General features: G+C 44.7%; 1 protein-coding gene across 1 annotated transcript in view; it reads left to right on the top strand.

The window, feature by feature from the left end:
* LOC147726456 (complement component C6-like) overlaps positions 1-24,604 on the top strand; it is a 563,575-nt gene that overhangs the window by 23,173 nt on the left and 515,798 nt on the right. The window contains exon 2 of the mRNA XM_086960580.1: positions 5,077-5,254. Coding sequence (XP_086816706.1) covers positions 5,109-5,254 — 146 coding nt within the window. The 5' untranslated portion in view covers positions 5,077-5,108. The remainder of the gene's footprint in view (positions 1-5,076; positions 5,255-24,604) is intronic.

The raw sequence follows: 24,604 nt of genomic DNA, 5'->3' as shown, positions 1-24,604 counted from the left end.
TGATTGAAACAATGCCACTTTAACCACATGCGCGCTGCTCTGATTCTGCTCATATGCTGACTTTTTAAAAAACGCACTTTACATGACGAGCTGGGCTCGTCATCAGTGTTTGAGGAGGCTACACCATGACGAGCCCAGCTCGTCATCAGCCTCGAAGGGGTTAAAAAGACACAATGTTCATTCAAAATAAATCTCCACAGCATGCAGGTTACTGTTGTGGGTTAATATGCAGTTAAAATTCACTTTGTGCCTTAGACCTGAATTCCGACCTTTGCTTGGTGAGTTTCCTGTCATAAATACTTCATTGCAGGCTTTAAAGAAACATCGCGTTATGGAAGTGAATTTCCTCACACTGCCAGCTGTAAAATGAAATGTTTTTGTTGAGCTGGTTCAGAGTGTAACGAGGAGCAGAAATGGGGCACTGCGCGCCGTAAAACACAGCCAGGACTTAAATCAATTAGTTAGCCTTCATGTGACAGACTTTGTTTCTGAATTTTCACTTTGCCGGTGAAGGAATTAAAACCTTAAGGGCAAAGACGAACAGCACTGTGAAAGCCGTTTCCTCACACGTGAGAAGCACTGAGGTGACGGTGACGATTACCAGAGCAGCGGGGAAGGCGTGATGAAGAAAAATAAGACTTTTTACGCCTGAACAGATTTTAAAAGCTATCACCTTGTAGCGCCAGTGTTCCGGTTGTCAGTTCTTCATTTAGTGGTGAATTATGAGACGGCTGACGCAGGAAAATCCCTCAGACTGCCTCGCCTCCCCAGGCAAGTTACGGGAAAGCCGCCATCTTCCTCGGGCGCTAGCCACGCCCCTTGAGCATCGTCTAACCCACTCATTTGCTCCCAGGCTCAATTGTTGAGCAGTGCTTACCGTGTTAACGGATGCGCAGGCTCCTCAGCAGTGCTCTTGTGCTGCTTCACCGTTGGCAGCCTACATCATGTGACGAGTGCACTTTGCTTCTCTTCGAGCACACCCCCAGGCTTAATTCCAGCGCAGCGCTTACCGTGTGGACGGACTTGCAGGCTCCTCTGCAATGCATTCGTATTGCCTCACAGTTTGGGGCCTTCCTTTGAGTCCCGAGTGTGGTTCTCTTCCCTACGCACTTCGGATGCCACTGTCATATGCTTGTGCCAGCCGCTGGCCGCTGCTCCGGCCTCAGCAAAACAAAGTTTCACCTTTGCTTCATGCACAGCAGGGAAGCTGCTCACACACTTCAGTTTCCGCTACCACACCTCTGTCGATGGTGTCGTCCTTTCTCGGCAAGGCGGCTACCACTTAATCTTCTGCGCACACTTGCGCACTGCTCTAGGAACTATCTCGGGATCCACACCTTCGTAGTTGCTCTTTTCTGCTCACGTCACTGCTCTCTCTTCTTGCCTTTTCTGTGCTAGCACAATTGGTTTGCTCCTCCAGACGGCCAGGTACACCTAACAAACACTTGAGTTTGTTGTTTGAGTTGATATCTACTTCTGCAATGGCCCTGCGCATGGCCCAATCGTCGTCAAAATTTTCGTGATGCAATTAATACCGGAACACAGTTTCCTTTGTCGAGTAGATATATTCAGGCAAAGGTAAAACCCAAACACAGCGTAGCCAGATACAGCTTGGCTCTCAACTGTCAACGCATCTGACACAACTCAATGAAATCAAATATTAGAACCTAAAGACATCACAAAATACATCACAAAGGACTGCAGCCCCAGCCTAGCTGGACCTGTCTAAATACAATACAATAGGTTGATATCTATGAAGAAGATGTGGGTGCCTTGTTGTCCTGACCTGGATGAGATTGTTTCAGTCATATATTCTATAAAAGTGATGTTGTCACCTGGTGGGTGATAGACTGTGTGCAGTTTGCACACTGGACTGTTGCTGCTCAAAATGTCAATGAAAATGTATTCGCATGAGGATATGTCCATTTTATGAGATTATTTCACTGCGATATCGTTTTTGAGAATGCAAGCGATACCTCCACCCGGTCTACTTGGTCTATATAATCTAATGATGTTTTGATAAGGTGGCACTGGTAGGTCAAGGGCTGGTGAGGGGGCACCAAGAGATTTCAGATGTGTTTCATACCATTGTTATCATCCTGCTCCAGCTGAAGGTGGATTTGTAAGCTCTATCTTTCTTGTTCACAAGTAGGAAAAGGACCTAAGGCCTGTTATAAATGTTTGCTTCTTCAACCAGCAGGTAGTTCATCATCACTTAAAGATAGAAGATATCTATCTCCTACCTGACACTCTCCTTTCTGGTTGCTGGTTAGTTATGCTTGATCTAAAAGACAAACAACAGGTTGTGTTAGGAATGCTTATCAATAGTCTAATCATTGATAAATGCTCAGCATTCCAACCCATTGTTATTTACCCACTGGACATTCTAGACAGAGCCCTGCCATATGTAATTAGCATTGACCCTGATCCTCGTTGAAACCATTCAACCCAAATTGCTAGGTGAGCCCTTTCCAGAAAGAACCATGGGCAACCCCAGACCAGTTTCAGTCCTATTAGGCATAGACATTGAGGTATAGCTTGGATCATGTGTTTTCAGCCAGCAAGGGCCACATATCTGGGTATGCCCTAAGCCACTTAAGGTGTAGCCTCAAGCAACAAATGGTGATGGACGGAATTTATTAACCACAGGCAATTGCTCGGGGTGGCATTCCAACCCATCATTTTTCTCACATCATTTTTCTCCCACTGTGCAACTCTAAACAGAGACCGACCTTATACAAATATGTATGACCCTGCTCCTCATGGAAACAGTCTATCCCAAACTGCCAGGAAAGGTGTCACCCAGAAGGGTCCACAAGACTGTTTTAGCCTTCATATGCCTTGTCAGTGAAGCATAGCTTAGATCCTGTGGCGCAGCGAGCAAGGAACCCACTTATTAGCATACCTTTGGCCAATTACAGCATAATATCAAATAACCAACAGGTGATGGAAATAATGCTTGCAAATAGTCTAACCCCTGCCAGTCACTTGGAATAGCATTTCAACCCATCGTTTCTCACCCACTGTGCCACTGAAGATACAGGCCTTCCCTTAGACGTCCTGTTCTAGTTTCTGAGTGGTCTGTCTCTAGCTTTTTCTTTTCCCTGTAGTCAGCAAAAAGAGACAGTGTGTGCTACTGGAGATACTATGTTGTAGGCTTGGTGACAAAATAAGCCTTTATGTCATCACACCTTAATGCTGCTGCCCAAGATCAGTCAATAGGGATGTTAAAATTAAAATTATACTCATTAAGAAAGTCTTAGATTTCCTCTTCACTCAAGCTAGGAAAATCCTTGTTATCAAAAGTCTAAGGGAATGGGGTTTGGTGGAGCACAGTTGGGCATTAAACACCTTGGACTGAATAATCTGTCAAGCCTTTACTCCATCTATGACAATAAGATTCCGCCACTGTGTAGATGTTTTGGTCAAAGAAACCTGTAGGTGGGGAAATCTGGTAATATATTGGATCGGTAAAACCAAATATATAAAAATTATTTTCATGCCTGCCGACTCCATGGGACCAGTGACCTCGCACTCTAATTTCCAGCAATGACTTTAAAAGCTATCTGAAATAAACTTTGGCATTTATTTGGAACAACTAAACCTACATTATGGCCAAATCTGTACTCTTTAGGACACTCTGTAATGGGCAGGCATGGTCCTCCTCAGCATTCGAAAGACTGTGGTATAAGCTGGAAAAGGAAGTGTACTAAGTACTCTGAAGACCACTTATGGCTGTGTCCAAGAACACATAAACACCATGAATCCCCTCTATTTGCTACTACTATCACTTTAAAATATTGGAATAGGACAGTAGGAAACCCAACGGATAAGCAACTGTCCTCCCTCTGTGATTCTTGTTGTATGTATTACAGTTTTCCTACCGAGCATGGCAGATAGAAGATAGTTACAATAAGCAGAATGCAACCCTCTGAACTAGGCGAATCATTTGACAAAGACACTCTTAAAATGAGAGGACAATGTGCAAATAGACTTCAAGTTAGGCCCAAAAGATTTATACAGACTATTGCAGCTACTCCACTGTGTTTGACAAGCTAAACTGAAGCATATTGCAGGCAGGGAAGATGCCACAATGATGGAAGACTTCATAACAGATGGAATCTTGAAAAGGTCAGTGCACTACAAGTAGGCCAACGATATCAGATGCTCACATACATTAGGAAATTATGACAGGAACTCCAGTTAGAGGTGTGAGAGAGGTCCTGAATGACTATTTGGCAAAGAGCAACATATCTTCAAAAGTGATACCTCACACTAGTGAGATTGAAGGTGTTGTTTGGCATCTCGGATCTGTCTTAAAAGGGCTGTGGCAGGTCGGATCGTATCTCCACATGTAATGTATGTGTGATCACATCTGAAGGTTCTGAAATTAAGTCCTACCCCTTAGCAAACATATTACCAATATTGAACTATCGCTAAATCCACTTACAGTTCTACGTGGGAATGTTAATGAAGGAAGGCTTTATACTCTATACTTGATGACTAATAAATTGATCTTTCAATTTTTACTGAACCCCAAACTTCCCATATGTGGGTTTGTGGTAGACTAAAATTTGGTATACCTTTCAGTGGAGAAATTGACGTGACCAATAGAGATCGGCTTGCTCATTATGGGAAGAAATTAACCCTGATTCATTAATACGTAAAAGGACAATATTCAACAATGCCTTTGCATACTCCTCCACAGCTCCTCATTATGCCTAGAATGGGTTATTCCCCCTAACCAACATGAAATGCTGTGACTATACTTGAGATAGCAACAGAGCACTAAAACTAGCTATTGTGTTACTATGTACAGTGTGTGGATTACAATTCTTCCTCTTCTGCCATGCAGTGTCTCCTCCCTGTGATATGTGGAATAAGAACTTAGAAGATATGCATGTACATATTCTAGCAACTCTGATCCTCAATGCTTTCTTTGTAATAATACTATAACAAAGATGTCTTGTTCATGTATGCCCCCAGTATGAAACCTTGTGGCTATGCTTATAGTGTTGTAATCAATACAATTTGTTGTAGGCTAACTCTGGACACTGACTGTATCCTTTATCTTAGTTTTTTCCAGAGTGAAACTCTCCTGCAGTCCTATGGATCACATCTGGCGTTTCTTGTTTTGTGTCCTGTTAAGCAGTCTAATTTCTACCAGTGAATCCTGTTTTTGTGAACGCTACTCATGGGGTACCTGGTCAAGCTGTTCAAAATCCTGCAATTATGGGACACAGACAAGGAGCAGGTTAGTGAGTTGAAATTCCAGTTTCAGAGTGAAGTTCTTGAAGAATTAGCAAAGTTATAATCCTGTTATCCTAGCAGCCATTTTCAAGAGGAGTCTCACATAACATTTCAGACTGTACTATGACAATGCACTGCAGCTCAACGAATTTTTTCTCCCACGTCAAGGAAATGCCATATAAAAATGTAGTATACAAGACTATTCCAGAAAGTGATGACAAATAGATGCTTTACCTCTGTAGTAATATTTACCCCTTGGGAAAATTGCCCAAGAAAACATCACCTCATTTGGTACCCCAAGCACATTTGATCAAGGCAAAAGTGATTGTGCCACAAGCTTTTCGGGTTATGTCCTCATGTTTTGGAAATCACCATGCTTATAACAACCCTTAATGTGTTATGGTCTACAAAGTGGCGTTTACCGACATAAGACTTTCCATGTTGGCTCGCTCAAGATCATCAGTGTGCCCTCTGTCAAATGGTATTGTCCCTTAGAAGCTAACACATGCTTCTTGATTTCAATTTAAATATAATCAAATGCAGATCCTGAGATACTCTATAAGTATAGCTCTTTATTGGGTCAATTTCTACATTGGGGAATCATTGGAAACACTGATACTTCTGAACTATTCCCAGCTGTTGACAAATGTCCTTCTCAGAGTCTACCAGTCAGATTCCTGGCCTTGCTGGCAGACTAAAAACACTCTATTAAGTATTAGAGAGGAGCTTATAACAACCCAAAGTAGCGGCCAAGCATGCCACTGCAATCACTGGATCTCTCAGCGACAATCGGTGCCATCAGTTCATTCGTTACTATTGTCCCGAACATATTTCTAGAACCATTAAACAAGGGTATCGTGATTCATGTGTGTAATGAATGTGCTTTTCGCTAAAAGGACACACCCTAACCCGACACTCCCAAAAGGCAAGGCAAGACCCAGCACTTCCTTAAGGCGAGGTAAGAAACCAAATCCAAATGTATGTAAAGTAACACACACAAGTTTATTAATGCAACATTTTAAAAAGGCAGGCCGATATATCAGTCATGGCAGACTCTCATATATCAAAAGTACAATTAAAATAAACAGTCAAAATAGAATGCAGTATGTACAAATAGCAAAGAATAGAATAGAATAGAATAGAATAGAATAGAATAGAATAGAATGGAAATGGTTAGAAACACCTCACAGACTGAATTTGCAGCATCCTTGCCAACTCCAGCTCGGAAAGTTCTTTCCACAGCCCAGGAAGGAGTTTCAGTCAGGACCCAAGTTCTGTCACCTTTCCACAGCAATACGTCTATTCTCTAGTGAACTTGCACCTGGCCCACAAAAGCTCCCAGCTTTAATACCAATTTTCAACGTGGGACAAAGCTTCTAGAAAACCCTGCCCCTTTCTCATTGGAAAAAAACAAGCTGGCTGGTACCAGTCTGCGTCAAGGCCAAGACGGTGGCTGACCAAGCCCCTGTATTTTGACTCTGAGACAGAGTTGTACATTCTACAGATAATATCGAGTTCACTCTTGTCAGTGAGGTGCGAAAAACAAGTGAGGAGCAGAAAGGCCTTGAATATGAGTCGCAAGCACTGCTGTGCACGCAGAAGCAAGACAAGTCAGAAAATAAGAAGAAATGAGGTCATGTCAAAGCCCACAGTAAGCACCTATAATTCTCATAACCCAAACAACTTGCAAGCACCACTGTGCATGCAGAAGCAAGACAAAGTCAGGAAACAAGAAGACATGAGGCCATGTCAAAGACAATAGTAAGTACCTATAATTCTCATAACCCAAACGACTTTCAAGCACCACTGTGCACACAGAAGAACTAAAGCAAGGCAAATTGAGGAAGCAAGATGGCAGGAGGCCATGTCAAAGCCAAAAGTAAGACCTTAATAATTCTCACCAAGGGAGGAGCCAGGACGGCGGCCAAGATGGCCGCGCGGACGCCCAGCTCCGCCGCTCACCCTCGACTCCCTTGATATCCTGCCCATGATCCTGCACCCCAGCCGCGGCCCCGTGCAGAGGAGCAGCGGCGGAGCCCGACCGTGTGACTCCGGTCCACGCACCGTCCAGGATGGCTGAGCATCGTCGTCCTGAAGTCTCCGGCCTTCAGTCCGGATGAGCCGGGACCTCGGGTTGCGCCATGGCTGCCTCGCAGGCGATAAACAACGGCCCGATCGGCCATGATAGTCCGTAGCCCCGAAGGTGAAACCGAAACCGCCTCTGCCGCAGGCATCGAGTGCGCTTGCAGCGTCGGACCTACTAACTGCTTCTTCAAGTTTATGGCTGGTATTCCTGACTTCGGGGACAGTACGCTGCGAGGCAGAATCTATTGCCCGGGCCAGATTACAACCGAATTGCGGTAAGAGGTGTGTGCCGCTGTGGTTGAACGGGGCTTGAGTGTGACTCTCCGCAACTCCTTTACGAACTGCACGTTCTTTGTTTGAGCCGAACTGCTACTGAGGCGGCTCTTTCTTTGTTCCTTGAGTCCCGAGGTCCCGATTGACTGCCTAGGGTGAAATGGCGCCTACGGTGAAAGATGTTTGGTTGGCCATCAATGATCTGCACAATGCCCTGAAAGGTCTGCGGACGGATGTACGCCCCGCGCAGCTGGTACCTTCTCCTGTTATGGCGCACCTGGTCACAGACGCATGCAGCAAGGAGTGTATGCCCACCTTGTCCTCGGCTACCGCAGTAGTTGACTCCCAGGAGTGTGAGCCGCTGGATGAAGGGACTAGGGAACATAATATCTGGGACGATGCGTCTGCTACCCTCTTTGATCTTCTACCAGCTCAACTGCTTCCTGATCACGGGCGCCCTACACCACCGTGGAATGTTGGTATGCCCTGGAGAAAAGCTCCTTTGTTATTACTGTGGTCATTGTTGTGGAACTATGTGGCCCCAACTGGTACTTTTGGTTTACTGCGACTCTTTGTGCACGGATTGGGAGGAATGCTGACTTTTTCCCGGACTGGTCAGGGCTGACCGCTGCTTCGACATCTCCTAAGTGATCTCGGTGCTGAAACGGAACATTGTTTGAACTGGAGACTTTGTACGGCTGGGATGACCATATACTAATGCCCACGCTCCTTCTTAGTGGATTTCCGCTTTTTGGGGGTGGGGGAGGCTGGGGGTGAGTCTGGGGCTGGAGCTACGGCCCTCCTCCGTTATTTCCCGCTTTTGGGGCTCTTGGGGCGACAGGCATGCCTATGGGGGGGGTGGGCCGTGGCCTTCCGCTGGTATGCAGGGTGGGGGGTTGGGGGATGGGATGTGTTTTGTGTTCCTTCTTTGTTTCTATGGCCCTCTTTCTTTTTCTTCTCTTACTCTGTTTCTTTTCTACTCCTATATATCTTCTTGCTTACTTTGGGATCGGGGTCCAGTGTTATTGGGGGGTTACTGTACTGTGTTTTCATGTGACTTAGCTGTTGGTCCTAGTTTCTTGCTGGTGGGACACTGCGTCTCGGTGAATGCTTCCTTTATCATGCTTCCCGCTATGTGCTCCTTTAATGATGACTGCTCTCCTGCTCCGAGATTAGCTCCGATTTCTTCTTTTGTTTCATAAAATTGCACGCTATAATATCCTCGAATCCTATTATAAAAGGAAATCCTCCCAACTCCTGGAACATTGTGGACATATCCATTTATTGATCCTTCATATAAGTCTACATTGACCAATGCTGTAATGTTTCCCTCGCTGCGCGAGGCCTTATATCCTCGTATGCTGTTGTCGATGATTATTGGTCTGTGCTTGTAATCTCCTGTAATGGTATATTTGAGGATTTCTAATAAAAAAAAAAAAAAATAATAATAATAATAATTCTCACCAATGCGCAATACAATACACATTTCTGCACAACTGCTTATAGCATCGCATACTTCATTCCTCAACGTACAACACCAAGCACATATGTTCACCACCACCCACAATACTGCACTTCGAGACTAAAAAGTACATTCCACACCTCTCTCTCTCCCTCTCACTGTCAGGTTGTCAGTAGGACAAGAAAACTAACCTTTTCGCAGCGGCCAGCGGGTACGATGACTAGTTGAGGAGTCTCCCGATTCCCCTGAACGCAACCCCCAACAGAGTAATAGAAACACTGCTGCAAGAGGAAGGGGGAAGGGATCAAATAACAAACTGTGCTGCAGATATCGCTCGTTTTCTGAAGAGAGAACAAAGAGGTATAATTTGCACCACAGATCAAACACATACAGGCTCACTTGAATATTAACTAATTCACACACTCACCAGGAGCCCTGCAGCGACCTTCTTGGTAAACATATGTGGAAACATTAATCCTCCTGTAGGTCCACCAAATATGGGAATAAAACAGGGAGACAACCCGGTTCTTACAAGCTTCAATGCAAACAAAATAAAAGGAGAACCAAATCCAAAACATCCAGGTCTGTAGAGAGCTCCTTTTTGCTGTTCGAATAATCACAGAAAGAAAAAATGCTATACAGTGGCTTACTGAACATGTGCTGTTAAATACACAGCAAGAGTCAACAGCAAAGTCAGCCACCGCAACTCATATAGCGGGAATGCAAATCAGCTGGCAATGGAGCGATAAACGTAACACCCAGCACACAGGCGCAGTTCCTTGACTGCAGAAATGTGCCTTGCGGTGTACGCTGTTAAAAAACACAGCGCACTGCGAGGAAGGGTAAAGCAAAGTTGCGGTTTGGGAGGGAAGCGCTCCAGCGCTCCTCCCTGAATGTTTACCTGACTTACTCCCCGTAATGGCAGGCTGGGCCAAGGAGACGGGTTAAAGTACAGCACCCGTTGTGTACATGTAGAGCAATAATCCTCGAAAAGAAAGAGACGCAGAAGTTTCTCAGGCATCATTCCAGCGGGGAAATTATCTTCCGCCTAAGTTGGAGCCCAAGTCCAAGATTGTCAAGCACTATTTCCAGGAAGAGGAGGTACTTAAGTTGAGGCCTTGCTACCAACAACATTTATTTCTGTAGTGCCCCACTGCCTGCTGGGAAAGGTAGTGCTGCGGGCTTCTGCTCCATTTACACCGGGGTATTAGCATACAAGGAAAAGATTTAGGGTGTGTGCGTGCCTGTCTTATTGTCTCCCAAAGCGTAATCGCTACACTCACGCCTTCAAATGCACATCCCACACCATTTGCTCCTGGAAAGACCGTTCCTCTCCGTGACAGCTCCCACTGAAAGACAGCAAGATTACAGGACAGAAGAGAAGCAGACACATGCAGGACCTTCCAACTTTAAGACTAGGGTAAGATAACACACTAAAGTCAGTCAAAATTGTGGTGGTTAAAGGTCATCATAAGAAACATCCTGCTCCACTGTAATCAGGCGTTGTAGCACACCAGAGATGCAGTAGGCATCTCTGGTGGACCCTTATGATGAAGCATGTCACCAACTAGGTTGGTGAGTGAGGGTTCTTTTAGCAAATCTGAGTGATTTTTCCAAATTTTGCTACCTTTGTTGGACACATTCTTTTGTTGTTTGACAGGTCATCATAGGGTGCCAAAGTCACAAAAGCTCTTTCACTACAATGGGATAGTCCTATCTTGTTTTACTGTTTCCCCCAAAAATGTCACTTAGTAAGTTAAGCTGTGTATATAAGTGCAAACATACCCTGTGCTTTATTCTCTCAGAGATCCTCCTTGCTTGTTACTGGGCACTTATTTCCAAAATCAATGAACATGGGTGATGATATGTATGTTGACACCAAAGTCCAAGAGACATCCATGTGGGAACTGGTGCTCTCTCTAGATGTATGTGTGAATGTGGTATGTATATAGCATGAGCCCAGCCAAAGGTAGTATAGCAATTTACAGGCTCAAAGATGATCATAATGTGAATGAGTGATAGAGGTAGCTGGTTTGGGGACTGTTAAAGCATTGTGATGTAGGGTTCTCTAAAGAAGCTCATCTACAACACTTTCTTAAAGTTGAGCAGCATTGGAGAAGTCCTGAAGCATATGAGGATGGTGTTCTAGATCTTGGATACATAGAAGGAAAAGACCTGGGGCCAGATATAGGAGCCCAAATACCGGTCGGAAACGGCCGATTTCGGCCGTTACCGACCGATATTTGGGTATTGTAATGTAGGGGGCTAGAAAATTACAGAATCAGTATATTTACCGATTCTGTAAATTTACCGATTCGGTAAAATACCGAATCGGTAAATATACCGATTCTGTAATTCAATATGTAGGTGGCACAGTTTACAGTGCCACAGGCCCTTAGAAATTTGTTATTTACCACCCAATAGTATTGGGTGGTAAATTACGAATTTCTGTGTACATGCACATCTGTGCATGTACACCTGTGCCATGTGGCACACATACATGCCCTAAGGGCATACATGCCCTTAGGGCATATATGTGTGCCACATGGCACACAAGCCAGAAACAGGGGTGCAACAGGGTGTCAAAGTGACACCCTGTCCCCCTTGGAAATTCGGTATTTTTACTGATTCGGTAATTGCCGAATCGGTATTTGCTATTGAATCCTATGGGCTTCAAGGCCCATAGGAATCATGGCAAATACTGATTCGGTAATTTTTTTCCTACATAGCAATTACTAAATACAGAATCGGTAAAATTCGGTATTTATCATTCGGTAATTTGCTATTACCTACATCTAGCCCCTGCTGTCTTAGTTTTTCTTTTCTGCACTTCTTAGAAGTTTGTTGGTGTCCTGGTTGCAGGTGTGGTGAGAACCACCAGAGATGGTGAGCTTGTCTGAAGGATAAGCGGGGTGCTGGTCCTGGTTCTTTAATACTAATCATACATCAGGTTTCATTCAAGCAGTACTATGCAGTAACTGCAATTGCATCTTATTGATATATAAAATTCATTAATGGAATTATTATAATCAGTACTGATCAACAAATAATAAAGAAATGCAAATTAATATTACAATCTACCAAGGAAAACCATAGAAAAGTAATTGCTCTCAGTGACTGCTGGCACATGTAAGAGCAGTGGGGCAGGGTGAAAGGGTGTAAGTCGACAGACAACGGGATAGGAAAAATGGAATAAAAAAATAAATGAACCACTTACCAAGTCGGCGATGCAGCGAGTGCAAGGTAAGTGGTTTTATTTATTTATTTAATTTTACCTATCCCATCATTTGTGGACGTACACCCCCCACCCCACCTCACCCCACCTCACCACACCTCACCACTTGCACCTGTGCCAGCCTCCACTGATTGATCTAGGCTTTAACATGACTTTTAGGCTGAACCTTGTTATTAAAAACCTTCTGGATTCTCTCACCGGCTCTTGCAGACCAACCTTAACTGTTTTCCCACCACTTTTCGCTCTTGTGAATAATGATTTACATGGTCCTTTAAAGATTTCCACAAGACACATATTGTAAGGGCAGATGTCAAGTCATAAAAGTTCAAACTTTCACTTTAGGGAGAGAATATCAGCAATAATGAATATCTTCCTCCCTGCAGTCTGGATGCCAAGGCAGTGGGGGAGGGGGATGCTTGCATTGATGGAGTTCCCTGCCGCAACTGACATGATTGAAAATGAGATGCTCACTTACATATTGATAAATGCTTGTGAATTCAAGAGTGGCGTTTGATTGGTTTACCTAATTCTTGACTATTCACGTTCGGGCTCTAAAGATTGTTTCATTATTGTGCTGGGGGATTTTAATTGTGCGATTTGTAATCTCCCCGATATTAGAATGTGTGGCTTCCCTGTGAGGAAGGGGAGCAAATTACCCACTTCTGCCATTCAAGGGTGGGGGAACTTTTTAATGAACTCTTACATCTGTATGATTTGGGGAATGCAAATGATCTCTTAACTACCCCTGAACCTATGTCCCATACCTTTAATGGCAAAGGTCTCGCATCCACCATCGATTTAATGCTATTTTCTCGGATTTACGCATCCAGGGTGCTTACTTTTAAGTTGGGAGAGTTTTCTTTGAGCGACCACTTCCCACTTTGTTTAAAGACTGCCCAGACTATGCTTTGTCCTAATAAGCTTAAAAACAGAAATCCAACTAAAGGCCATCTAGACTTGAAAAAAGCCAATGGCTACTCACTTCGGTGGTCAAATGTGGGCCCTGACTGGCTGATGAAGCAGTTAATTTCTAATAGCAATCCCGCCATTGTTATTTGTCTGAATTAGCTCTCTCTTAGTGAAAGCATTGTACAATCCTTTCTCGACTTATCAAAGGAGGTAAGGAACTTACTCCGGGTGCAAACCTGTAACAAATGAAAAGATCAAAGGTGGTTTGACAGAAAATGTACACAAGCGCATTCAAACTTAAAATTTTAGCTACATAGGCAGCCCAGATCTCTGTCAAAGGTCAGATTGGCAAGAGTAGAGTATAGGAGGGCTATCGATGAGCGAAAACGCTGTCTGAGAGACGAGGCATGGGAAACACTGCAAACCGCAGCCTGCCAGAAAAATAACATGGCATTTTTGAGTGTAGTTAGATCTCCGTTTCTCTCTTTGGGATAGAGACCATCAATCGAGATTGTAATCTTAGTAGATGCATGGGGTAACTTTTTCTCTAATGTGTATAAAGGCCAAGATGACTCTGATTTGTACTTGACCTCTACCGTCTCAATTTCTCAGGCAAAGAAGGTCTTGCAAGTCACCTTGGATGAAGTCAACAGAGCCCTCTCTCAGAGCCAGTGGGTAATAACCCGGGACCCGATGGAGTCCCAGTTGACCTGTTTAAATCTAACGTCCAACTCTGGGGTCCCTTAGTAACTGAGGTAATTAATTATAGTGCTAGGACGCTATTACCAAAGGCCTGGGCAGAATCCACAATAATCCCTATCTTCAAGAAGGGGATCGTCAAAATCCAGGATGTTACAGACCAGTTTCCTTGTTGGATTCAATGGTCAAAGTGGTGTTACTTGTTGTCCTGGAACGTCTGCAAGACTGGGCGGAAGACACTAAGGTCTTGTCTGGCCTACAATATGGTTTCCGGGAAGGATTAGTGACTATAGAACCGAATCTAAATGTAGCAATTATAATTGGCAAATACACAGGAGCAAATAAGGGAAGAGTATATCTAGCCTTTGCGGACCTCACAGCGGCCTTTGACTCGGTGAGACATGGTAAACTGTGGGAGGTCCTTGTAGCCATGGGGGTGGACCGCAATATTGTAACTTTCCTGCAGCAATTGTACAGCGGTGCCTCAGCCGGGGTCCGGTATGGTGTGGATGGGAAGTGCACTAAAGCTTTTCCCATTAGGAAGGGGGTCAGGCAGGGTCGTGTCCTGGCGCCTTGCCTTTTTAGGTCGAGCTGCGTGGACTGCGCACGTGCGCAGTCTCGCTCGCGAAATGTTATGTTTTTTGGTAGCTTACACTAGCTGGCTTTAAGCCCCGCCCCTCTTTCCCATTGGCCTGCATTACCGTTTATGCTAAACGGAGGCCAGCCATTGGGAAAGAGGTTAGTGTGACGTACACTTTTCTCTTTGTTGGAGGGCCACTTGGACGGGCTCGTCCGACCTCCTTCTGCCGTAAAAGGTTTCTTAACTATATGGGGTCCAACATGGCCCCAAAAAGATAACAAACCTTTTACTGCAGAAGGAAAGCAGGCGAAGAGAAAAGTCTACATCAGACAACTGCTTTCTCATCCCCTGTCCTTGTTTCAAGCTCCTCTGCTCGTTGCTCCTCCTCTGCCTCGTTTCCCTGCCTCTGTTTCCCGTCTTCCTTTCCTTCCTCACTCCTGTTACCTTGCCCACCGCACTCGCTCTCCTCCCTTCTTCCCTTGGCTCCTCTATTCACCTCCTATCCGTCCTCTCTTCCCTATACGTCTCTTCCCTCCTCAAGCGTTGGGGGCTGTGAGTTGCTTGAAATCCTCTCTCTGGACCCCCTCCAGGGCTCGTCCGCTCCAAACTTCTTGCGCTGGTCCCTATGGGCCGGCCGCAACCTCTACCAGGCCAGGCAGCGCTGTGCGTCAGTCCAGGCCCCGGTTGCCTCCTCGGTCCAGGCCCGCTGCCTCCCTAGTACAGACCTTGGCTGCCTCCTCGGTGCAGGCCTCTGTCCTCTCCCTGCTTGGCAGCGCTGTGCTCCTTGTTAAGCAAATGTTCCCGCCGGAATGTGGGACCCCCTCCCTGCCCTCGCACAGCTCCAGGCCTGTCTTTTCTCTTCATCGATACAATCCGGTTTGTGGGGAGGTAGGTTGGAGGTCAGCGGGTCAGACACTCGTGGGTTGGTACACATGGCCGGGGATGAGCCAGGGTCCGTCATTTGTAATAAGACCCATCTCCTGCAGGGCCGTTTCTAGGTGTTTTGCCACCCTAGGCAAAAATTGAAAAAATGCTGCCCCTCCCTTTTACTACAATCACTCTCTCCCCTGTCATCGATGTGTTGGGGAATAGAGGGCTGCTTAGGTGCCTCTCTATCTAGTCTGGACTGTCAAATCCGTATTAAAGTAAGTCATCTGTGTCAATTGTTGCAGCTATGTATGTTATTGCCCTGTTCTGAAGGGTATTAACTCAGTTATGCTATCATGAGCTTGAGTTGGGAGAACAGAAGGGCTACTGGCCTCTACCACCTCCAATCACACCCAACACAGGCAGATATACAGACCCATGCAGAATCAAGCCAACCCATAGTATGCTGATTTATGGGGCGAGATTCTCAAGACAGAGCAAGCTTTATCTTAGACAAGATATCAAGCAATGCCAGGATAATCGTTTTTGGGGCAGGCCCAGTACCAACTGTACAATAATAACACAGGCACACAGGACTCTTTGTACTTAACGGGTGGAAGACCCCATGTGATCTCAAGCATTTGCAATGCAATAGGTCTCGCATTTACGCAAGTTTAAGCTATCAGAATTGTAAATGACAATGCCTTTTATTTCTGATTTAAAAAACAAAACATTAAAAAAAGGCTTTGTCATTTACAATGCCAATAACTCAAACTGATGTAAATGCGAGACCTAGTGCATTGCAAATGCTTGTTAATTTATATATCAATGGATTGGGAGACGAGCTGCTTAAGACGGGTCAAGATTTTCCACAAGTAGGTGGTAGTTCGATACCCTCGTTACTGTATGCGGATGACGCAGTCTTAATGGCTTGCACATAAAATGGGCTTCAAAGGGTTTTATATGAAACAACAAGAGAGTAAGGGTATAATTAAGACCACTCTTTTACCCCTTCCGAAATGTACAATAATCAACAGAAGAGTGTCAAAGTAAGTTGAATAAAAAGAACAGGACTTAGAACCAATTGATGTCTATAGACAGGAAGGAGATTACCACCGTCTAGAGAAACAGAAATTTAGTAAAGGAGTTAGGTGCATGTGCTCAGTGAAGAAAAAGAACCCTCAGGCACGGCCTGTGAAGGTCGGTAGCCAATTGTCTTCATTGGGTTCACAAAGGTTGAAAAAATGAAGTGGTGATAAAGAAGTGCTTTAAAAAGAGCATGGGCTACTCATCACAAAATAACTTTATTAAGAGGGTAGCTCTAACTCTAGTAAAAACAGTGCAAATTAAAGGACTAGTGATTGGTTGAGTTAGTTTGAACCAACAAGTCCTTACTGAAGTGACAAGAAAACAAAGATGGTCAACATGTTTCTGCTTGAGAGCCAAAAATCGGCTCAGCATTCGTCAGGACCACAGGACTCTATCAAATACCTTAATGGACACTCGCTAAGGTGTCCAAAACTAAGGTGTAGAGAAAGAAAAACAAATATAAAAACTAATACAACCTGATTAGTGTAGACTTTCTATATTGGGTAAGTCTCCCCACAGTCTCACCCCGAGGGGGAGACAAAAAAGTCTGAAAAGTAATAAGAAAAACAAGTCTGTTTTAAAATATGACTATTATAACATTTTTCTGAAGCCATGTACTTTCATCAAACATGTACTTACATCAACACATGCACCAATATTCTGACTAGGAATAGTTATTCCTAAAGCATACAATCTCCGTGACTTGGAACGTTGAGCCCGGAGAAAAACATTTTGACATATGAATGTTCAGACAAGGCTCCTAATCTTAGGAGTCTAATTTTAAATAACACGCAGGTATTTTAGTCTGCGGTCACGGGGTGAATATATAATTTAAAAAAGTGCTCGTCATAGTTGTAAAGCCAACCGGAAGGTTGGAGTTGAGGAAATCACCAGGACGATCTTTGAAAGGGGCATATGAAAGTGGCCGGTCGTGTTACATACAGAAAAAAACTCACGTTTATAAGCCCTCAGTGGGACCTCATGGGCTGGCGGTGGGGGGAAAACCTTCACGCTCGGTCCATCTATAAATATAACGTGGTGCAACAAGAATGTTAAAAGGCACCCGTAATATTGTGAAATTAGTTAAACACGTAATGGCAGTGAAACGGTATCGCTGCAAGCACCTACTTTCTCCGATGCGACTCCCCGCCTTCAGACCTATTCAAACCGCGACCGCCGCCCGTAACACCAAGCGGCAATGAAGGCGCAGGTTTGTTTTGTATGTGAAAAACGCGGAAGCGCCAGAAGGGCGCGGCTCGCGTTAGCCATTGGTCACGTGCTCTTGCTAGGTCTCAAATAATTTAAAGGGGCCTCGTTCCACGCAACAAGTGTCAGTGCAAGGAAAGTAAAAAAAGACCTATTACGTTAGGGAAAGGTCAGAAGTGTGTTGGCAAAAGAAAGGGCACAGAAAGGAGTGGCATATAAATAACGCCCTATTTAAATTCACTAAGTAGTTCACCAGTATAACGCTATATCAGCCCTACCCCGTCAGTATTCATAATTATGTGATGCTGCGCCACAACATTACCCAACCTATTGCTGTGCACCAAGTGAGAGCTATCTTAGGAGGAGGAAGGGAGTGGGATACTGTTAGAAAAAGGAACTTAATGAGTCACCCACGAGTCATTTATATTGCTAAATAGGTCACTGATAATCAGAAAAATGCTGTCATGGGTAAACCATTTGTTATGATTATCGCCGCATTACCGTGCCCCACGGTATTTCATCGTTAAGGCCATGTAGGTGAGTGGCCAGACGATATATCCACCTCTGTTCCTTTTCAAAAAGGGTGCCCTCATTATTGGAGTGGATTTGCTCTATCACAACCCATTTCACATCGTTGGGGCTGTGGCCATTTTCCAAAAAGTGGGTAGTTAGTTTGGTAGTACTCCTACCACATCTGATGTTACTACGATGTTCCCCAATGCGTGTCTTTATCCGCCTGGTGGTCATACCCACATACCTCAGCTGGCAGGGGCAAGTAATCAAGTAGATTACATTACTCGAATTACAGTTGGTGTGGCTTCTCAAATGCCATTCTTTGCCTTCTTCCAGTTGTAAGACCTTGGTAGTAGTGGTGAGGTGACACACACTGCATCCCCCACAGGGGAAATGGCCTGTGACGGGTGGTAGACCCCAGACATTAAGCACAGTTTGATGGTGAGGAGTCTGATTGGTTCTGGGGCGGGTATGTACAAGTGCATCATGTAAACTCCTTTCTCTCTTATAGGAGAACAAAGGTTTTTGCCAATTGCGACCATTACTTGTGAGTATTCTCCAATGTTTATTGATACAACGACTCACAGAGTTTGAGATATTACTGAAGGTGGTCACACATGTAAGAGGGCCGACAGGTTCCGCTTCCTTTTCATGATCCTCCAACAGGGCCTCTCTGTTGTTATTCCTAGCCCTCTTGCGGCTCTTTTGTAGTACTTTCTTTGGGTATCCTCTATTTGACAATTTTACAGTAAGGTCATCAGCCTGGATGTTAAAATCTTTGAGATTACTGCAATTTCTACGAATGCGTAGATATTGGCCGAAAGGGAGGTTTTCCCTTAAGGGACGCGGATGAAAACTGGTGAAATGGAGGAGGTTGTTGGTGCTGGTAGGTTTGTAGTAGGTTTTACTCACAAGGCGGTTGCCAACTCTGGAGAGGGTCACGTCTAGAAAGACGATTGATTCGGAATTATATTGATGGGTGAATCTCAAGTGGGGGTCGCACGTGTTCACCCAGTCAAAGAAGGCTAAAAGGCTCTCTTCTGACCCTTTCCAAATTAAAAGCACATCATCAATGTACCTCTGCCACAGGATAACATTGAGAGTGTAAGGGTTACTGGCGTTCAAGATGTGTGTCTTCTCAAAATTGTAGACATATAGCCCCGCAATACTGGGGGCAAAGGTACTACCCATTGAGGTACCAGTCTTCTGTAGATAGATAGTATCTTGGTACTGGAAAAAATTGCGTTTCAAAGGGTTTTAGACAGTTTTAATGATTTTATGATGGATTTGGGCCTAAGTATCAATATTTCTAAAACCTTTGTTATGAACAGTGGCCAAGGGGCTCAGAGGGGTAGGGTAAGGGAGATCTTCCTGGAGGGTAGGAAGATAGCCCAAACAAAAAGCTTCACATATTTAGGCATCTTATTTTATTGTAATGATACATGGACCAAAACGATAGCCACTAAAAAGTTTGTGTTTATAAGAACAACTTCCCTTGCCACCTTCGCAAAGAAGTTGGGTAGGAAGCCACCAGGAGAGCTCCTGCAAATTTATAAGGCAAAATGTACATCAGTGATAATGTACGGGGCAGGGGTGTGGGGTTTTGATAAGACCCTCTTTCTAAAACTTGTGGAAAATGCGTTTTTGAGTTACATTCTGTCTGTCCCACAAAGTACACCTTCCTTTGCCTGTTATGAGGAGTTGGGTCTTCCTTTAATTATCTGACCTTATTAAACTTGAACCGATACTTCTCTGGCATAGGATATGGTCAAAGTTACAGACTCTGGGGCATATTAGCAAGAAATAGCGATATTAATCGCTAAATGCGTTTAGCGCATTTTTTTATTGCTGAGTATGTTAGCAGAGAAAACCTGCTATTAGCAGTATCGCTGACATGCAAAGCGGGTCCCAAACTGGTCGCTATCGCCTAAAAGCTGTTGCTAACTGCTGTTAGTGACAGCTTGCTAATAGGGCGATAAAAATATTGCCGCTTTAGCGGCAAAAAGTGCTGCTAAAGTGGCGATATGGGGGGGACACCGTCAAGCTGGCAGCATATGCGGATGACATCCTAATCACAACCGAGAACCCAGACCGGTCAATCACCGCACTTATGGACACCATAGATCTGTACGCGCGCGCATCAGGATACAAACTCAACAAAGATAAATCAGAGTGCAAACCCCTAAACGTGGTGCTGGGGAACTCGGGGTTAGCCTGGCAGAAAAAATCCCTAAAGTACCTAGGCCTGCTATTTGGAAGAGACCTTAAGACCACACTCGATCAGAACGAATCGGCACTACTAAACAAACTGAAAGAAAAAATAGAGGCTTGGTCACCCAAATTCATCACATGGTGGGGCAGAGTAGAGACAGTGAAAATATTGCTGACTCCTATGGTGAACTACATGCTCAATATGCTCCCGCTGACCAACACAGATGAATTCCACAAGCGACTAGATAAACTAATAAACAAGTTCCTATGGAAAGACAAAAAGCCCTGAATTAGCCTACAAAAATTCAGGCTGGGCAAAAGCCTAGGAGGCCTAAACATAACAAACTTTAAAACCTTCCAAACTGCCTGCATAGCTAAACAAGGACTGTACTGGCTAACCCCCGAACAGGAATACACCCCAGCATGGCTCTCACTAGAGAAGAGACTATTGAAAGGGCTTGAACCCATCGCCCTCCTCACGGCGAACAAACACCCCGAGATCACCAATAACCCCATACTCAAGAACACTAGGTCCGCCCTCCTCAAATTAGATAAGAAAATGGACACAGGCATTAAGAATACTGAGTGTGAGTCTATATGGTTCAACCCCAAGATTAAGTACCGGCAGAGAACGCTAGACATGCACTCCTGATGCAAGCACGGCATCTCCACTGCTAATCAACTGCATACCCTAGGGACGCACACCACCTTTGACTCACTTAAGAACAAATACAAGCTAGAAGATATCGAGCTATATAACTACCTTAAGATAAAAGTGTCGATAACAAAGGCAGACCTCAACAAGCAGTCCCCCCCCCAATCGTACAATATGCCACTAATCTAAACAAAACGGGACACCAAACGTCACACCTTCACAAGCTACTGAGCCCAGCAACATCCAAACTAAACAACAAGGCCATAGCATACTGGGAATCACTCCTAGACAGGAAACTTAGCGAGAGAGAAAAGGCGAATCTCTGGACATCAACTTCAAACAAGAAAGTCACCACCACCCTAGCCCAAACCAAATTCTGGCTCATACACAAAGCATACTGGACCCCCGCCCGCCTGGCGTCCTTCGGCGTCCGTGAAAACGACGCATGCTGGAACTGCAACAGGCAGAAAGACGACCTGGCCCACCTTATTTTCCACTGCCCCAAAGTAAAAAGATGTTTCTGGCACAAAATAAGCGAATTCATGGAAAGCGTGTTGGGCATCCCCCTACAGCTAGAATTTCACAGCTTAGCCACAGCCTTCATGGCCCCACAAATCCAATCCAGAGAGGACAAAGACCTGACAGACCTCCTACTCACAGCGGCGGTCAAGACGGTCCTGAACTACTGGAAAGACACAGGGAAGGAGTCCTTTAAGACCTGGTTTAACTGAGTTACCTTCCTACGAGGAGCAGACACCATAACCTCCAACCATACTCCCAAAACCCACACTAAGTGCGAAATGTGGCTCTCTCTGGATAACTATCTGTCCTCACACAAGCCACCGTAGACAATCAGCCGCTTAGTCATTCCATAACCTCCCGTGCGCAATGTGCTCCTATCAACATCACAGCCACACATCTCTCCTCCTATACTCTCTTTCTTTCCTTTCTCGCCGCCGGGGGAGACGGTCGGGGGCCCAAGACAAGAACAATCACTGACCATACGAACAATATGTAACCCAACCAGCCCATAATGCCGTTGCAACCTCTTGCTATGTCTCTACCCCCCCGCAACCCCCCACCCCTCCCCCCCCCCCCCGGGGCGCTCTTTTTGTGACTGTACCCCTGTATACTGCACCTTGTATATACAAAACTTTTCTTTTCAATACAAAATTACTGAAATTAACACCTTGGCTGCTAGGGATATTTTTTTTCTGTGCTGCAATCCCAGATTTACCATTGTTCATGACGAGCTCAGCTCGTCATCAGCACAGCTCAACTGTGCCTCATGACGAGCTGAGCTCGTCATGAGCATGGAAGGGGTTAAGAATACAGTGGCGATATGGCCCTTGCTAATTTTATACCCCTCAGTTAAATAGAGAGATCATGTTAGACACTCTGAGACTCGAAGGGGCCCTGCAGATTCCCTGGGTCAAGTATGTGCAGAGCTTCATGACTGATCTAGGTCATCCGGAATTCTTTACAAACCCAAGTTCCATGTTATCAACGTTTTGAAAGGGCTTAAAATCCGAGGGTCTTTTATTATTGGGAGAGATAAGAGCAGCAGATGAAACATCTAAACGCTGCATGACTCAACACCAGTTAACACTTACATGTTTAGGGATGGAGCCATTCCTGACTTTTGTACCCAGTGGCTTTGATAGAATGCTTTTAACTAAATTTAGATTGGGGATTGTCCACAGATTATTGTCTCTCCCTAAATTGAATGATTGGTCACTAATTTTGTTGCCCTGTCCCTGAACTCGCAATCTGCCCAGCCCACAATTCATGTAATTTTTTTTGTAAATTTTATGTGTCACTAAGGAAAGTCTTGATACTGCCTCTCTTAAAAAATTAAGGTTTTAGACAGTGTCACCCAGCGTTAATCCGACTCCAGTTTTTGGAGAATGAACATATTGCCTGGAGGATAGCTTTGTATCTGAAGAAAGTGCTCCGGCTTAGGAAAACTATGATATTTGAGGATTGTTAACAGCTGGGTTTTTATTGACTGGCGACGGTGGTTTTAAAATTATAATGTTTGCTAGTCTATCTGAAATTTGTGAAAAATGTCTGTTTTTAATTTTTTGCTTTTTGTAATGTTTATAGTTTATAATGAATTTTAACTGTGTGTTTTATGTGCTTTTATGATTATCCTACGAACAGTCGAATAAAGCTTTCCTTGACTTGACTTGACCATTCACGTTTAATTAGTTAGAAAATAATGCACTTCCAGGTCCCTGTTCCTCTTGGCATGCTCCATAAATCAATCCTGTCACTCATGTTTATTTTTATTTATTTTAAAGGTTTTTTGTATAGCGCTGGCTAGACCCGGAGGTATCAGAGCGCTTTACATGAGTATCATACCATAGTTGCAGGTTACATCGTTACAAAGGTCACACAGTTATTAGAGCCTGGCAACATAGTTACATGTAAGTTTGAGACAAACAAAAAGGACATATGCAAGGGAAATAGCAGGCAAGGGGAGAGATTCAGGGGAGGGGGATAGAAGCAGGAGAAGTAGACAGAATGAAGGAGGGAAAGAGGAGGGGAGGGTGAGTGACAGAGCATGGAGAGAAGAGGGAAGGGTGGCAGGGACACAAACCGGTAGACAAGTCAAATCTGCGTCCAAAGTCCTGTAAGCTGTGATCCCAGGGGAAGTTTTGTCATTTCCCCATCTCTGTTGCGAGAGGCTCCTTATGCACAGAGGGGTCTCTGAGACTCAAAGGCCTACATACTGGATCCTTCCCCAAAAAGGGGAGAGGGAGTGCTTTGGCAAGGGGTGCCATACCAGACCTCAACTGTGAGTGGCTCCCTTGGCGCTGTGGACTCTCTCAGCGGGTTCGCTGAGACTCCAGAGTATAAATATTGGATTTTTCCCCAACAAGGGGAGAAGGAGTACTTAGTCAAAGGGCACAAAAGGACAGGGGGCTAGGCAGTGTAGCAGGCAAGGGGAGATATTCAGGGGAGAGGGAATAGGAGCACATGAAGTAGACAAAGAAAGAGAGAGTACTAAATGGGAACAGACAGCATCAGTTTGGGGGACACACTGTTTTCTCTCAGTGGCCACAAGTTTGCCCCATCTCTAAGGTAAAAGCCTAGCACAGGCCATTCCAGAAGCTTTGCCCTCCAGGACATGAAGCACACAGTTTGTAATTCAAATTATTTTTCACCATTCACAGAAGTTTATAGTCCGCTGCACACCAGCAATCCAGATGTTTACACATTAAGTTCTTGAGTGCAGAGGATGATGCTCACAACTAACAGTGTTTAACACAGTCATCATCCAGGGGATATAGTTCCGAATCATGAGGCTGAGAGAGAAGATCATGAACCCAATGAAGGCCAACTCGTGGACCGCAGTGATTCTCTGTAGAGGACACGTATGTCAGAGGGAGCAGGCATAGGTTCTCCAGGACATTCAGAATGAAGTTAAAGTGGCACAAGACGTGGTAAGTGCGGGTGGAACGTGACATGGCACGTGACGTGGAAGAGTGGAAGCAAATGCAGAATCTCCAAACATACCTTTGAGGGCTTACCCATGCTCCAGCTCACCCCCAAGTCAAGAGTGGT

Source organism: Lissotriton vulgaris, chromosome 3_1 (assembly GCF_964263255.1).
Source record: "Lissotriton vulgaris chromosome 3_1, aLisVul1.2, whole genome shotgun sequence".
Classification (NCBI taxonomy): Eukaryota; Metazoa; Chordata; class Amphibia; order Caudata; family Salamandridae; genus Lissotriton; species Lissotriton vulgaris.
The sequence above is the reverse complement of the archived record's forward strand: the minus strand, read 5'-3'. Positions and strand labels throughout refer to the sequence as shown.